This window comes from Crotalus tigris, unplaced genomic scaffold (assembly GCF_016545835.1).
Source record: "Crotalus tigris isolate CLP2741 ecotype Arizona unplaced genomic scaffold, ASM1654583v1 scf7180000018548.2558034, whole genome shotgun sequence".
NCBI classification, from domain to species: Eukaryota; Metazoa; Chordata; class Lepidosauria; order Squamata; family Viperidae; genus Crotalus; species Crotalus tigris.
Window position 1 is genome coordinate 1,822,324 of NW_024097071.1, and position 14,073 is coordinate 1,836,396.

At 36.7% G+C, this 14,073-nt stretch overlaps 1 protein-coding gene across 1 annotated transcript; it reads right to left on the reverse strand.

Annotated features, from left to right (window-relative positions):
- Nucleotides 1–1,847: 1,847 nt before the first annotated feature.
- On the reverse strand, nucleotides 1,848–10,824 carry PDE6H (phosphodiesterase 6H). Its single transcript, XM_039354025.1, has 4 exons — nucleotides 10,522–10,824; nucleotides 6,666–6,848; nucleotides 5,224–5,264; nucleotides 1,848–2,209 (listed from the first exon to the last, which is right to left on the reverse strand). Exons 2-4 carry the CDS (start codon nucleotides 6,803–6,805, stop codon nucleotides 2,133–2,135), a joined length of 258 nt encoding a protein of 85 aa, XP_039209959.1. The 5' UTR covers nucleotides 6,806–6,848; nucleotides 10,522–10,824; the 3' UTR covers nucleotides 1,848–2,132.
- Nucleotides 10,825–14,073: the final 3,249 nt, after the last annotated feature.

Below are 14,073 nucleotides of genomic sequence, written 5' to 3' on the forward strand. Positions count from 1 at the left end.
TGAAAAAAACTATCAATTCATTTGAGAACCTTCATCTTTTCATAGCTAAAATCTACCAACCAAATCCATAAGTAAGAGACCATGATATCTGAAACTAGTTAGATTTATTTATAAATTAAAGCATCAGAATTATTTTGAAATCAGGAAAACTTAAGATAGATTCTTACCCACCACCATTCAATCTACAAAAATGACTAAACTATACGTTGACTCTTGCTTAAATGCAGGTTGCCACTTCTGTAATAAAGATTAAAGGAAAGTTAAGCTAGTAGGACAGATTGTGTAACCCAAATCACTGCCATTCTGTGTCTTTCAACATCTGAAGCCTGAAGTGGCCACTTCAGTATTCTTAATAGTTCCATTCATGAAAACAAGAGTACGTTTATATAGCACACAAAAATAACTTGCCAGAAATCTCCTTTCACAAAAAAAAACCCCTAAGGCAAAACCAAACCATATTATGTCTGAACCAGGCCAATAACTTTATATTATTATCAAGCCCTTGTTTTTATTTCTGGTGTTATAATTCATAGAATTTAATAGTTACAAATTCTTTTCCTGAAATGATAGCTAGTTTTGTAATTATTTGGAAATTTCCATTTATATTTAATGACAAAACAGCACAAGGGAGTGACTATGAGGCTAGCATATATATATATATATATATATATATATATATATATATATATATATATACACACACACACATACATACATACATACATACATACACACACACATACGGTCAAAGATCATCTGTGGTTTACAGAATCAATTGCAAAGACTGTGCGAGCAATTACGTTTGGGAAACTACTAAAAGGCTGAGGACCAGGGTTCATGACCATTAACTGGCTATTAGAAGGTAGGAGCAACGCTCACAAATGTGGGCCCATATGTCCAGCTCTGGCCACACATTCGATCTAGCTAATGCAGAGGTTATAGCTCGTGAGACTTCCAAGAGTGGCCGCCTACTCAAGGAAGCCTGGCTCTCTAATGAAAATTCCATCAACTGGCATATAGATCTTTTGCCGGCTTACCAGACTCTTAGGAGATGGGAAAAACAGCGCCACGGCCTACTGAGAAGACATTTAACTCTTCCTTGGCAGGATTGGGGCGGTAAAATGATGGATGAGATGGGCACGCTCTCTAAGGAAGATGACAGCATTTTGCACATTAGGACGATGGCTCTATAGGTGAGACGACCACAACTCCCATGGACCGAGATGATGGACCAAACGGTCCTAAGCCAGGGACGGACGCGCTGAGGCAATCTGGAAGGAGGGGGAGGGAGGGGGAAGACAGAGAGCAGGAATGCCGGAACAGCTGCTTGTTGCAGGACTGGAGTGGAGGAATTATGACAACAGCCTTGGGGGTGGGGGAGGATAATGGCCCTGGGAGGGAGGGAGTCTGGGCACAGGAACAGATTGACAGCTGCCCTCCAAGTGCTTGCACATGCTCTAAAAGAGCACTTGAGGATCGTAAAACAACCAGTAGAGCCAAGGACAGTTTGCCTGACGCGGAACAATTCTGTGCGTTACAGATTAATACAATCAACGGGCCGATGACACGCTCAAGGAGCCGGGCGCAGAGGCAGGAGGCTATATGAGCTGCCTTCCCGATCTCCTTCTATTCTAACTGATGACGCCGGCAGTTTTTGGCCAGATGAAAGCTTAGTGACTCTTCTTAACATCAGGCTTGTTTATATTAAACAGGATGGTTTATTATATCCTGGTGTTCGTTTTTTCTTTTATTTTATATACACACACACACACACACACACACACACACACACACACACACACAACATGTACAAAATTAGGAAAGATGAATCCATGCTTGAGGAATTCTAGATTATAGAATTCTAGATATTAACAATTTTATTTTAGAAAAAAATGTAAGCTACTTCATAGCAAACATAGAAGCTTTTAAGGTTCTTAGCTAATTAATCAGGTGAATACTTCAGCAGACTTTCATAGTTTTCTGAAAAACGAATCCAAGAGCAAGTTTTCACATTGACCCTTATTTACAAAACAAAATGTTAATATTTTGGATGGAATGATGAAAACAGGAATTGTATGTAATGAAGATAGAAACTTTAGATGCCATCAGAGACAAGCAGGAATTCTGGTTGATTATATTATTCCAAACTGTGCCAATTCATGAAGTTCCAGATGGCTGAAAGCTTCCCAGGGGCAGATCACAGTGATATCTGCAAGTGAGACAAAGAAATTTCTGCAGCTGATCAAACTATAACAAGGTCATATAAGAAGGAATTCTGTTAGTTGGAACTTCATGCAAAACATCTCATGTTAACATTTTTTTCTTAAACTGTAGTTAACATTATTGTAGTTTGTGACTAAAACAGTATAATTTCAACACAATTAAAATAAAATGGAATATTATATAATAGTAAAGCAAAAAAACTACTCTAAGCTAATTTACTTAGTAAAACAAATTGTCAATTATTAGAAGAAAGATCAGTAAGAGACTTATTCAAATGTAACTAAAATTGTTGGCTACTAAAATGATAACTCTTGAAATGAATAAATGAATATAAATTTGTCAATTATCACTGAATTTACTCAATATTGTGAAATCAGAAAATGAGTCTTAGAATCTCTGAGGATCTATAACGTTCTACACATGGACATGAAACAATTTTGTGATAACAGAAATGGCATTCAAGAAGAATTTAGCTATTCTCCTCGAGATCATTTCTAAGGTGACTTTAAAGTGTACAGTTGCACAGACAATGGAGAATATGAAATGCAAGGAAGCAGCCCTTAATCTAACGCATGCTATTAGTCAGATTAGGAATTGATGGCTATTTTGTTCTATTTCTGGTCTGAAATGTCATTCAATTTCATTTCTAAAACCATTATAAATTATTTGCCAATTACAAATCCATTTATTTTCTTTTTGTAGATATCAGCTATTTCTGTTTTGTTTTGGTGTCTCATAAAAGAAGGCATTTAGGAGAAATAACTAAAGGCATTTCTGAATCCTATCAAAATCTTTTTGCAGTATGCAGATGTTCTGTTAGAGTCATAAGTCTAGCTCTAGTGAATTATGCCAGTTCTTGCATTGTACTTGAATTTTTTATAACTATATTTCTCATCTGAAATAGTATGTTGTATATGGTACAAATCTACTGATAAAGACTAACCCTTAGTGACACATTATACAAATGTATTTATTTATTTGGAACAACTTATATAGTTCCCAAATTTTTTCCACAGACAAATGCAATAAGACAAGTATTCTCTTTTCTGGCCTACCAAATTATTGAATAAAGGAGCATTATTAAATTTGTGCACTATCAGGCCATTTAGAGTAGACCCATAAAGATCTGTTTTCCCAGCAAGCATGGATAAATAAACTTTCATTGGGGCATTATTTTATTTCTCCTCCATTATGGACTGAGGACATTAATCTGGTCAAACAAAAATATTGCCATTAAAGCAAACATAGATTATAATTGGCTGAAATGAAAAGTCTTAATAGGTGAGTGGGGTACTTTCAGGTGATCAGTGTGGAATATATACTAGGGCCTTAGCTACATTTTAATTCTCTCAAAACTATGCGAGATGAGATTTTACATTGTGATTTTATTTTATTTATTCTTCTAGAATAATGGAAAGCTCCCCAAAGGAATTAAGAAGGCAATGAATGAAAACATTGTAGCCAGAATTTTAAATAGGAGATCTACATGTATGATTATAGAAAGGCCAGTCTAGAGTTCAAATGAAGTAAAGAACGGAAGGTACTTTGAAGAACATGAAGTCCATAAAGAACATGAAATTTAAAAAAAACCCTTAGGAATTTAGATTATATTGTGCAGATAGATTCTCAAGAAAGTGGTACTGCAGATGCATTGATGCCAAAATTAGAAGGTTACATATGTCAAAACTAGTGTTTTAAATTGCATTCTGAAGCTTATTGGCATCTAGTCTAGGTCTTAAACACAGGTTTAATAGGCTATTGGGCATTAGTATCTATAGGAAATAGACTACAGCAGGGCTTTTCAACCTTTTCACCCATTGTACCACTTTTAGGATATGGCAACATCCAAGTACCACCAGTCGCCTAGCAAGGTGTCAAAAACTTGATGACCCCCCCCAAAAGGAAAAAAGTAATAAAGTACAGGTAGTCCTCGATTTACAACAGTTCGCTTAGTGACTGTTCAAAGTTACAGTGGCACTGAAAAAAGTGCCCCCCAAGCTACAGCCGAGCAAGACACCTGCCTGCCTGCCCGGCGGCGCTCTTCCTCCTGTCTGAGGTTTTCATTGTTGTGAGCATTTCTGTTGAGGATTGGCAGCGGGGGTGGAGTGGGGGGGGTGTTTGGTTTTTATTCCCCCCGCCTGCTGGGTGGTTGCAGCAGGTTTTGGTCACTTCACATGACTCTGGGACACTGTGACCGTCATAAATATGAATCAGTTGCCAAGCATCTGAATGTAAATCACAAGACCTTGGAGATGCTGCAACATTCCAGCTGATCGGCACTTCTGAGCTCAGCAGAAGCACCAGGATCAGTGCCGCTTTCCAGCTGATTGGTGCTTCTTCTGGGCTCAGCAGAAGTGCCAGGATCAGCGCCAAGCTCCAGCTGGAGCCTGGCACAGATCCTGGCGCTTCCATTGAGCCTTGACAGCCCCGAAGAAATGCTGATCCTAGCGTTTCCACTGAGTCCTGACAGCCCTGCAGCTCCAGCCATCTCTCGCTCAGGCTTGTGCAGTTGTGCCACCAGTTCAGCTGATTCCCCTACCCCACTACCACTTTTCTAGGATGATCGCGTGCCACCTGCCAGGTGCCAATGTACCATAGGTGATACCCATACTACTGGTTGAAAAGCCCTGGACTACAGCTTTTTGTATCTATTGAAGCTTCTGACTGCAAAGGCAGCCTATGTACAATGCACTACAGTAGTCCATATATGTGCTGATAAAGGCATGAATAAGGATTGAGGCAAAACTGTTTTTAAATCAGAGACTTTTCAAATATGTGGCACATACAGTGATAAAGGCTTGATCAAAGTGCTAGTTTCTTTCTGGCCTATACAGTGACTTGCACCAGCCAACTGATTAATTTCTCATAAAGATGGCTGCTTCAAAATTTACTGATTTACCTAAGATATTAATTAGGTGAATGAACAAGTCATAACATTATTCTCTGTATTAAATTGTCATAATAGAATATTTAACAACACAGTTTTCCTATATTATTTACCTGTTCCAAGTCCTTCCATTCCTGGGATATCATCTCCAAAACTTTGGACAAAGAAAACAGAGCAAGAAAATGAATGAGAGGGAGGGAGAGTGGGAGAAAAAAATATATACACAACAATACTTTTTTCCTAACCCAAGAGCAGAATGACAAAAAATGGCTATGTAAAAACTCTTTCAAATGCGGTTTTCTTTAGTGTGTTACATTTAAGTTATTATGTTTTGCCATTCAGTGTTCTGATCTATAATGTAGACTGTCTGGACAAATAGAAGGACAATGTAAAATAAGATGTAATCTTTTTCTTGAAATAAGTTACATGCTAATTGTTTAGGTCAGCAGAATTAAAGCCTCCTTATTGCCCAGTGAACTTTTGGTGTCCAAATTGGCTGTCTTAGGAAATAACAGGAACAAAATAGGAAATGTATTTCAATTAAAAAAACAAAAATCAAAGCAAATAAACACAATTCTTTCAGCCCTTTGAAAATATTTCTGTCATCATGCCACCCTGTCTGACTTTATAACATAGAAATCTATGTACATATCACAAGTGTCTTATCTAACGCCTAAAATATAAAACAGTCATAGAAATATGTCCCATTTAAATATAATTATATATGTACACATTTAATATTTAAGCCAATAGTCATAGAGGTATTGGTTTTGGCAAGTACAGTAGTTATTCAGTTTGATAATTCAGAAAATTTCATCATTCCATTTTATAACTAGTCCAAGAAACTGAACTAATTTTTATGTCTTTAGTTCTGAAAGGGGTACTATGTCGACCAGCTCTTACCAACTACACTTATTAATTCCATTTACAATACAATACAATCCTATGTATATATCCCATTATGTGTCATGGGCCTTATTCCCTTGTTCTTCATTAAGATTACACCAAGATAGCTGCTGCACTTGCAACTTATACTATGGTTTGAAATATAGTATAGTATAATTTGTATCTATGAATTATCTATATATATTCATTTAAGATGAGAATTAACACATGGAAGACGAGAAAGAGAATTAAAGGCAGTGGTAAATGAAGGAACAATACACACTCACACACAAATATATATTTATATGCATATTCTCCCTCCCACCAAGAATGTGTATTTTTACTGCAATTCATATTTATCTGAAAGTTCCACTGGATTCAAGGATCTTACTTCTAAGGAGATATGTACAGGATCATTTATAGCAGAGAATGAGGAATATTAGGTTCATGCCTCTAGTAATTATAATTACTAAATACTTATACTCTAGTAAGTTTAATTGGGCATTATCAAGTTGTCAGGCAGTCCTGACACAAGAAGTCTTTGAAAAAGACAGTGATTAGACCAGTTGCGAGTTCAGAGGTAACTTTCAAGAGTTAAGAAAGCCACAGTTTAAGTCTTCTGGAAGGAACAAGTTGGAGAAGGCTGTTGCAGAATCTTCAGAATACCTACCCTTTTACTCCTTTCTTAGGGGGCTTGCTCTTGAATTGTCTTGTTTGCCTTTGCTTGAATTTCGGAGGCCCCTTTCGTGGGGTTGTTGGCCCTGTTGAGTCTTTTGCATTGAGGTTAGCAGCTGCAGCGTTATCAGACATCTTGGGTTACAGTGAGATACTTGGCTTTTTAAGATTCTCCTCTCTAAAAGAGAAAATATTGCGGTTAATAAAGTTGGAGAAGAGAAGGTCTTATATAATATTTGATGCCACAAAGATTGAAAATTCTAACTAGTACAGAGTCAGTATACATGTCAAGTTAGATAGACTAATTAATACTGTTATCTAATGCTATTTCTGTCCTTTCCCCCATCCACTTGAAACAGAGGATATGGTTTTCCCTTTTTGTTGTTTCATGTATATATCTGCATTTCTCCTTTATCAGTTATAAAATGACCCATGAATTAAAAAATGGATAAAAATTTAGAGCAGTCAATATGGGTAGCTTATTCCATGGTGATGAATGTGGTCAGAGAAATGACTTATATACATTGACAAAAAGTCAGTGTCTATTCATCTTTTTCATCTGAAACTTATTTTTTCTTTTAATATTTTAAAAACTCATAAAATAATGCTGCAATGGGTTTAAATTATCTTCAATGAATTTATTGAATCCCATGTACTAAGTACAGCTAAATGTACTAATTTGAGTACTTTACTTCAGCTCAGATAGCAATCTGTTCCTTTGCAATCTATAGATTTTATGCTTACATAAATTTAATCCTTTCCTCCTCCTCCATATTTGATTCTTTTATTTCACATCAGAATAAGACCAATGTTGGTTAGGACAAAACTATGTTGCTAATGGCCTTTATACTCAAGTGCCACCAAGAAAAGTGCTTGTATTTAACTTTTTCTGTCTCATATATGGAAAGTCATATGCTGCTCCTTATAAGTATTTTTTATTTTTCTACTTTTTTATTTGTTCTTTGTATGTATTCATGGAGATATGAGGTAGTGTCCTATTTTTTTAAAAAATGAATGCTTATTATCAGACCTTAACAGTATATTCTTAATACAATCTTGAGTTCTTTTCATGTTATCAGTTAAAAAAAAATCAGAGCATGGAAAATATTCACAAATAAAAATTACATCTACAAAACCACAGGGGCACATTTTAGTAGCTGGATCTTTTACTAGAGTTTCTGGGAATTGATTGGCATATACATTTAATAAAATATTATTGGTTCATTGCACAATCAGCCAGATGTTTAGGCTGGATTTGGTAACTATTGCGTCCTTTTCAAGGACCTGAGCGAGGCAGATGCTGATGTTTCATAGTGCTAAAGGTATTGTGGCAGGATGTAAGTTGTTCCAATTGCCGTTTGCAATTGACCAATGGTGATTTTGTCAATGCCAATGGTGTTCAAATACTGTCCAAGTTGTTTTGGGAGTATACCCAAGGTGCCTATTACTATTGATACTGCCTTTACTTTCTTTTGCCACAGTCATTCTATTTCTATTTGCAGGTCTTTGCATTTTGTTGTCTATTTGAATTCTAAAGTCCCAGAGCACTTTAGCTTCTTCTTTTTCTATTACTTTCTATAGTTTATGGTCCCACCAGTTCTTGCTTGCAGGCAAATAGTATTTCTTGTAGATCTCCCAATGCACTATTTGTTGCTACTTGTTGTTTGTGGTCAGTCTGTGCAAGCTTTTTACAGCAGCTAACCAGGGGGTCTGGTTTCTTCAGCTTTTTTTCAAAAGCGACACTTGCTGTCTTTTACTTTCTTCTCAATTCTGGCTTTGTATGCATTTGTTCTTAAGGTTTGGTCTTGTGCCACCAGAATCAGCCCCTCTTTCTCTTTCTCCAACTTTCCTGCTCTTAACCATTGCCAGGTCTTGTTATCTGATTCGTCTGCTATTTTTTAATATACTGGCCATGTAATATTTTGTTTTCCCATATCTCTTTTTTGTTCTTTTTATTTTTATTATTACTGACATTTAGAAGGGGCAGAAGAAGGGTGTCACACTTGGACCAAGCAGATTATCAATTATTTGTCAAGGGAGAGAATTTATCACAACATATAATCTTCATACCCATTTTGTGTATTTGATTGTATTGATAAAATATATGCTGTCATAGGCCAAAAATAATACTATGAAAATGTAGCAAACATCATACAATTTAGGTTTACAAAGAAGAGGGAGTCAAGCTATTCTCCAAGGCGCCTGAAGGACAAGAAGCAACGGATGGAAACTGATCAAGGAGAGAAGCAACCTAGAACTAAGGAGAAACTTCCTGACAGTTAGAACAATTAACCAATGGAACAACCTGCCTTCAGAAGTGGTGAATGCTCCAACACTGGAAGTTTTTAAGAAGAGACTGGACAGCCATTTGTCCGAAATGGTGTAGGGTTTCCTGCCTGAGCAGGGGGTTGGACTCGATGACCTCCAAGGTCCCTTCCAACTTTTTATTACTATTATTATTATTATTATTATTATTATCGATCATCGCACAGTCAGCCAGATGTTCAGACTGGATTTGGCATTTTGTCTACCTATTGAGTCCTTACCCAGGACCTGGGATAGGCAAATTATTATTATTATTATTATTATTATTATTATTATTATTATTATTATTATTATTATTATTATTATTATATCTCCTATAACTATAAGCCCGAACCATATTTGGAATTATATTTTGCCAGTAGACATATCACTCAGAATATATATATATATATATATATATATATATATATGTAGGTCTTTGGTTGTTCGGGTTTTCTCCCGCGTAAAATTGGAAGTGTCTTGGCGACGTTTCAACGAAGTCCCATTCGTCATCTTCAGGCTGGTGTTTTCAGCTTCGTGCTTCGAGCAGCAATGCTGCTCGAAGCACGAAGCTGAAAACACCAGCCTGAAGATGACGAATGGGACTTCGTCGAAACGTTGCCAAGACACTTCCAATTTTACGCGGGAGAAAACCCGAACAACCAAAGACCTACATACAAACACCTGCGAAAACCTCAGAAACATATATATATATATATATATATATATATATATATATATATATATATATGTGTGTGTGTGTGTGTGTGTGTGTGTGTGTGTGTGTGTGTGTGTGTTTGTGTGAGTAAATAGACATAGGATGAAGGATCATTGTGTGTTGGACTAGCGATTACTTTTCCTTCCAGAAACATTTTAGTTATATACTGTATTTTGCTTTAAGAAACCATTCCTAATTTAAGGAATATGTATTCTTGCAAATAGGAGGGTGAGAAGAAAGCATTAACCATGCTGAAAGTGACATTTATAGCAGAATCAAAAATTTAGTTAAACTCCTGATTTCCTGGCTGCCTTTATAGGACCAGATTCCTTGCTAAATTCAATGGAATTGTGCCAATTCCAAACAAACTGATCTCTAGAATCTCAAGGACTACACAATTTTTTCTTCATATATGAACATGTGTTTAAAGAAATGGCAAAGAATGGGAACAATTGAAGTGAACTTATTTTGCTTGTCTTCACATGAATAGTGGGTAAGAAAAAACTCTTCATCCTTAACAAAAGGTTCTTATATTCTACTTTAAGTCACATAACAATCATTTCCTACCAAAACCAGAAACATCAATGAGTTCTCTACAACAACCTTACCTAATTATAAGTCAATGAATCTGTTTCTAGATGGTTTTCATCAAATCAAACCACACTTTATTTATATACTTCAAATAAATTATGTAGGAGTTCAACATCACTGTAATGCATCAGGTGCCTAACACTAACTGAACATCTTCTTCACCTAATCACTTGCCTTCCTATTTATGTTTTGATTTTTTTTGTCAATGTCTTAACCAAAAAATCTTTTACGATCTTACCTTACTCAAGAAATGTCCAAAGAGGTTCTTCTAATAAAATTGCTCACAGTTCTTAGAAAAAGTGTAATCCTATGATGACCAAATTAGTGTGGGCAATAGCAGTGAAGTAAGACTTGAAGACTGCTGTGCAAATGAGTGCTCTTTCTCTTCCACTTTTCTCGGCCCTTCTCAACGTGAAACTCAGTGTAATTGTTTCTGACATATCCTTGTTTAGCATAGTAGTCAATCCATCTTGTTTGCGTTGATGGCTAATTTTACCTAGTTTAATCTGTCCATAGAAGGTTCTTATCATGATGCTGTCAGATGGCAACCTACTTCTATGTTAATCTCTGTCCTTCTTTCTTCTTGCTTGTTGACTTGTGAACAGGAATGCTTCTATGCTAATGGGATTTAGTTTCTTCCTAATCCATTCCTTTTTCAGTGTTAATTTCTGATCTTTAGGAAATGCAAAATAAATGCTTGGGCTGATAGATTTAGCAAGGCTAGGCAAAACACTTTATAGATACTTTTGACCTTTTTTTTTATTTATTGCCTTGGAAAAGCTGCTCATTCAGCCTCCCAGTTCAATGGGAACATTTTGCTGGTTCATGGAAAGATCAACTGGTATTATTTTCTTACAACATTTTTATCAAAGAAATAAAGATAAACATGAACAAATAGAAGAAAAGTAGGAAAGATAAAAAAAGTGTTGAAAACAGAGCAAAGAAAGAGAAAAAGAAAAAATATTTAAAGAAGTGACTTCCAATCTTTTTTACAGCAGTTATAGACAATATCACTTCCCCTCTTACATAAATTACGTAGCATAGTTATGTAATTATCTTAATAATGAAAATCCTGGGCAGGAACTTCTTCTCCCATCCACTGGCATTATCTTTTACTGATCACAATGAGCTTCTTTGTAATCCTAATCAGTCCTTTACCCCATCTTGTATTTTCTTGATATGAAATGTAACTCCGGTCATTTCCAGACTTATGGTGCAAGTCAGATACACTATACAGCACCAGCTTGGAAAAGCCATATATATGATATATATATATTATATATATATATATATATATATATATATATATATATATATATATATATATATAATATTATACTCTGTTAAAATCAATAAATAGTCGAACACCAAGAGAATAAAATTATACAAAAGTTAAAAAATGTTAAAACTTTTATTTACTAGACCTAGCTTTCGTCAAGAGCTCTTGACATCATCAGGGTGTAAATGGCAGTCGTTGGGAGGGCTTATATGCAGCCTCCAATCATTTGCGCTCAGCTCTTGGATCGTGTCATAGGTCCCAGCTGTGTGCATTGTGTCCTGCATTGGGGTGTGGTTCTTTCTCACCCCTTCTATGTATGCTGTTACGTGTGTCTTTCTCGCTAGTTCTAAAATTAGCTGGGGTATTTCCCCTTTCCTTGCAGTTAGTGCATGTTTTACTAGTTTCCCATTCGTGATTCTGTCTGTCACGGGCGGTAGTTGCTGTTTTCTGCTTCCTTCTAGTTCCTCCAACCATCCCCTCCGAGCCACGTTCCAATCCTCCTGTTCTCTCGGATCATAGCCCCCGTGTGCCATCCCGTCCTGCACCACTCTCCCTCCTATTCCTTTCCATCACTCCCTTGGATCTATCATCACTCTCCTCCCTATATTCTTGGGAGGAGTCGTTCTGGAGTGTGTGCATGTCAGTAAGGCATTGCCTAGCTCGTAACCGGTCAATCCATTGCTCACTCCATTTGGGGCTTCCGTCCTCATCCTTCATCGAAGAATCTCTCAGCCCCAAATTCACATTCCAAAGGAGCAACATGTGAGCCCACTAAAACTGCTACATATACTGAGCTACTGATCTGCATGTTACAACACCTACTTAAATTATTTTCTTAGGCACTGGACTGAACACCTCCCTGCTCCTGCCACCCTAGTCTATAGGATTAACTTTTGAATCCTTTCAGGTGGACTATATTAGGACTTAAATTCAAATTCCTTGCCTGGGCAGTTTGATCGGTCTTAGCTATGATAGATTTCCTTATTATTTTGTTCTTGCCTGTTTGTCGAAAATTTGCAAGCTGTATCTGAGATTTATTTATTTAGAATAAATAACATAGCCACCCATCTTCTAATTCTGAGCATCTCTCAATTAAAAGTTAAGACAACATATAAAACAAATAAACAACAAAAACAAAGACCTGGAGCCATGTCAACCTTCTAATATGCAATTATTTAGTCTTATTCCAGCACTTGGAAGAAAAGCCAGGTCTTCAAAGTTTTAAGGAAGGCTAGGAGGGTGGAGAATTGCAACAGAGGCTGCCAATCTTTAGGGGGCAGAGTGTTTTATAGGGCAGGAGCTTCCACAGAAAAGGTATGCTTCCTAGCTTCCATTAGATGGCAATATTTAGGGGAAGAGACTAGGAGCACGCCCACACTATGTAATCTGATAGGATAGATCGTTGTCCTTAGGGAAAGGCAATCCTGCAGATAGCCTGGCCCCGTGCCATATACAGGGCTTTAAAGGTGATAACCTACACCTTGAATTGCACCCAGGAAGAAACTGGAAGTCAGAGCAGGATGAGGTAGGAGCAGGCGGTTATATGCAGGATATCTTCCAGTTTTATTTTTTTATCTTTGTCAAATTTCACTGTAATAAAGAATTTAACAATATCCAAACAGTCTATAAGCCATTTTGTTCAAGCTAAGCAGCAAGGACAAAATTAACTTTGTGTGATTTTTGAGAGTCCACCTAATATTTATAGCACTTATGCAGGATGAAGAAATTGTAATTTCTTTGTAAGTGTGTGCTTGTATGTAGCAAGCACTGAAAGTGTCTCACTACTGTGTGACCAAAAGGATTAAGACCATGATGTTGGCAAATAATATGTACTGTAAGAGGCTGTTTCAATTATTAATAAATTACATAGTTATTGTCTTTTAGCAACTGCAAATTTGCTTTGTTCAGGGACAGTCTAATACATTCTGATGCCTGAAGCTAAAGCCAAGATCATAGAACTGTTCAGTTGAAAAGGGGTATTTAGTTCATCATCCTGTTCCATGCAGGAATTTAAATTAAAGCATCCCTGATAGATGACGGATAAGCTCATCAGAACATTGAGCTGGAGGGGGAATTATTTAATTTGTATAACCACCTGTCTCACATATGTGACTTTATACAAGTTACAATAAATTAAATAAAATACATATTATAAAATAAAAACACATGACAGCAGAGCTTCATAAAATATGAACAAAGTCAAAAGATGGGCTCTATCACACATCTGGGCCTCTGCTAGGCAGAAAACCAAATTTTTAAGGCCTTCTGAACAACCAGCAGGGCCAGGGCTACCCTAATCTCAAGAGGAATGGTGTTAAACAGGGTGGGCAGCACAGCAGAAAAGGCTCTTATTTTTAGCTCTGCCAGTTGACAGTCCTTAGCCAATATCACCTGAAGCATGCTCTGCCTGCTGGACCAGGTGGAACAGGTAAAAACAATTGGAGAGAGATGGTCTCATAGTTGTCCAGTATCCAGCCCTGAAAGACTTTACTACTAGTACCTTAAATTCCC

What these genes read in the sequence shown, in the direction of transcription:
- PDE6H (XM_039354025.1), bottom strand. Translation starts at nt 6,805, where the DNA reads ATGTCTGATAACGCTGCAGCTGCTAACCTCAATGCAAAAGACTCAACA. An exon ending in CCTAAGAAAGGAGTAAAAGG is followed by an intron (nt 5,265 to 6,665) that starts GTAGGTATTCTG and finishes CTTTGTCCAAAG; the next exon opens with TTTTGGAGATGATATCCCAG. An exon ending in AATGGAAGGACTTGGAACAG is followed by an intron (nt 2,210 to 5,223) that starts GTAAATAATATA and finishes TCTCACTTGCAG; the next exon opens with ATATCACTGTGATCTGCCCC.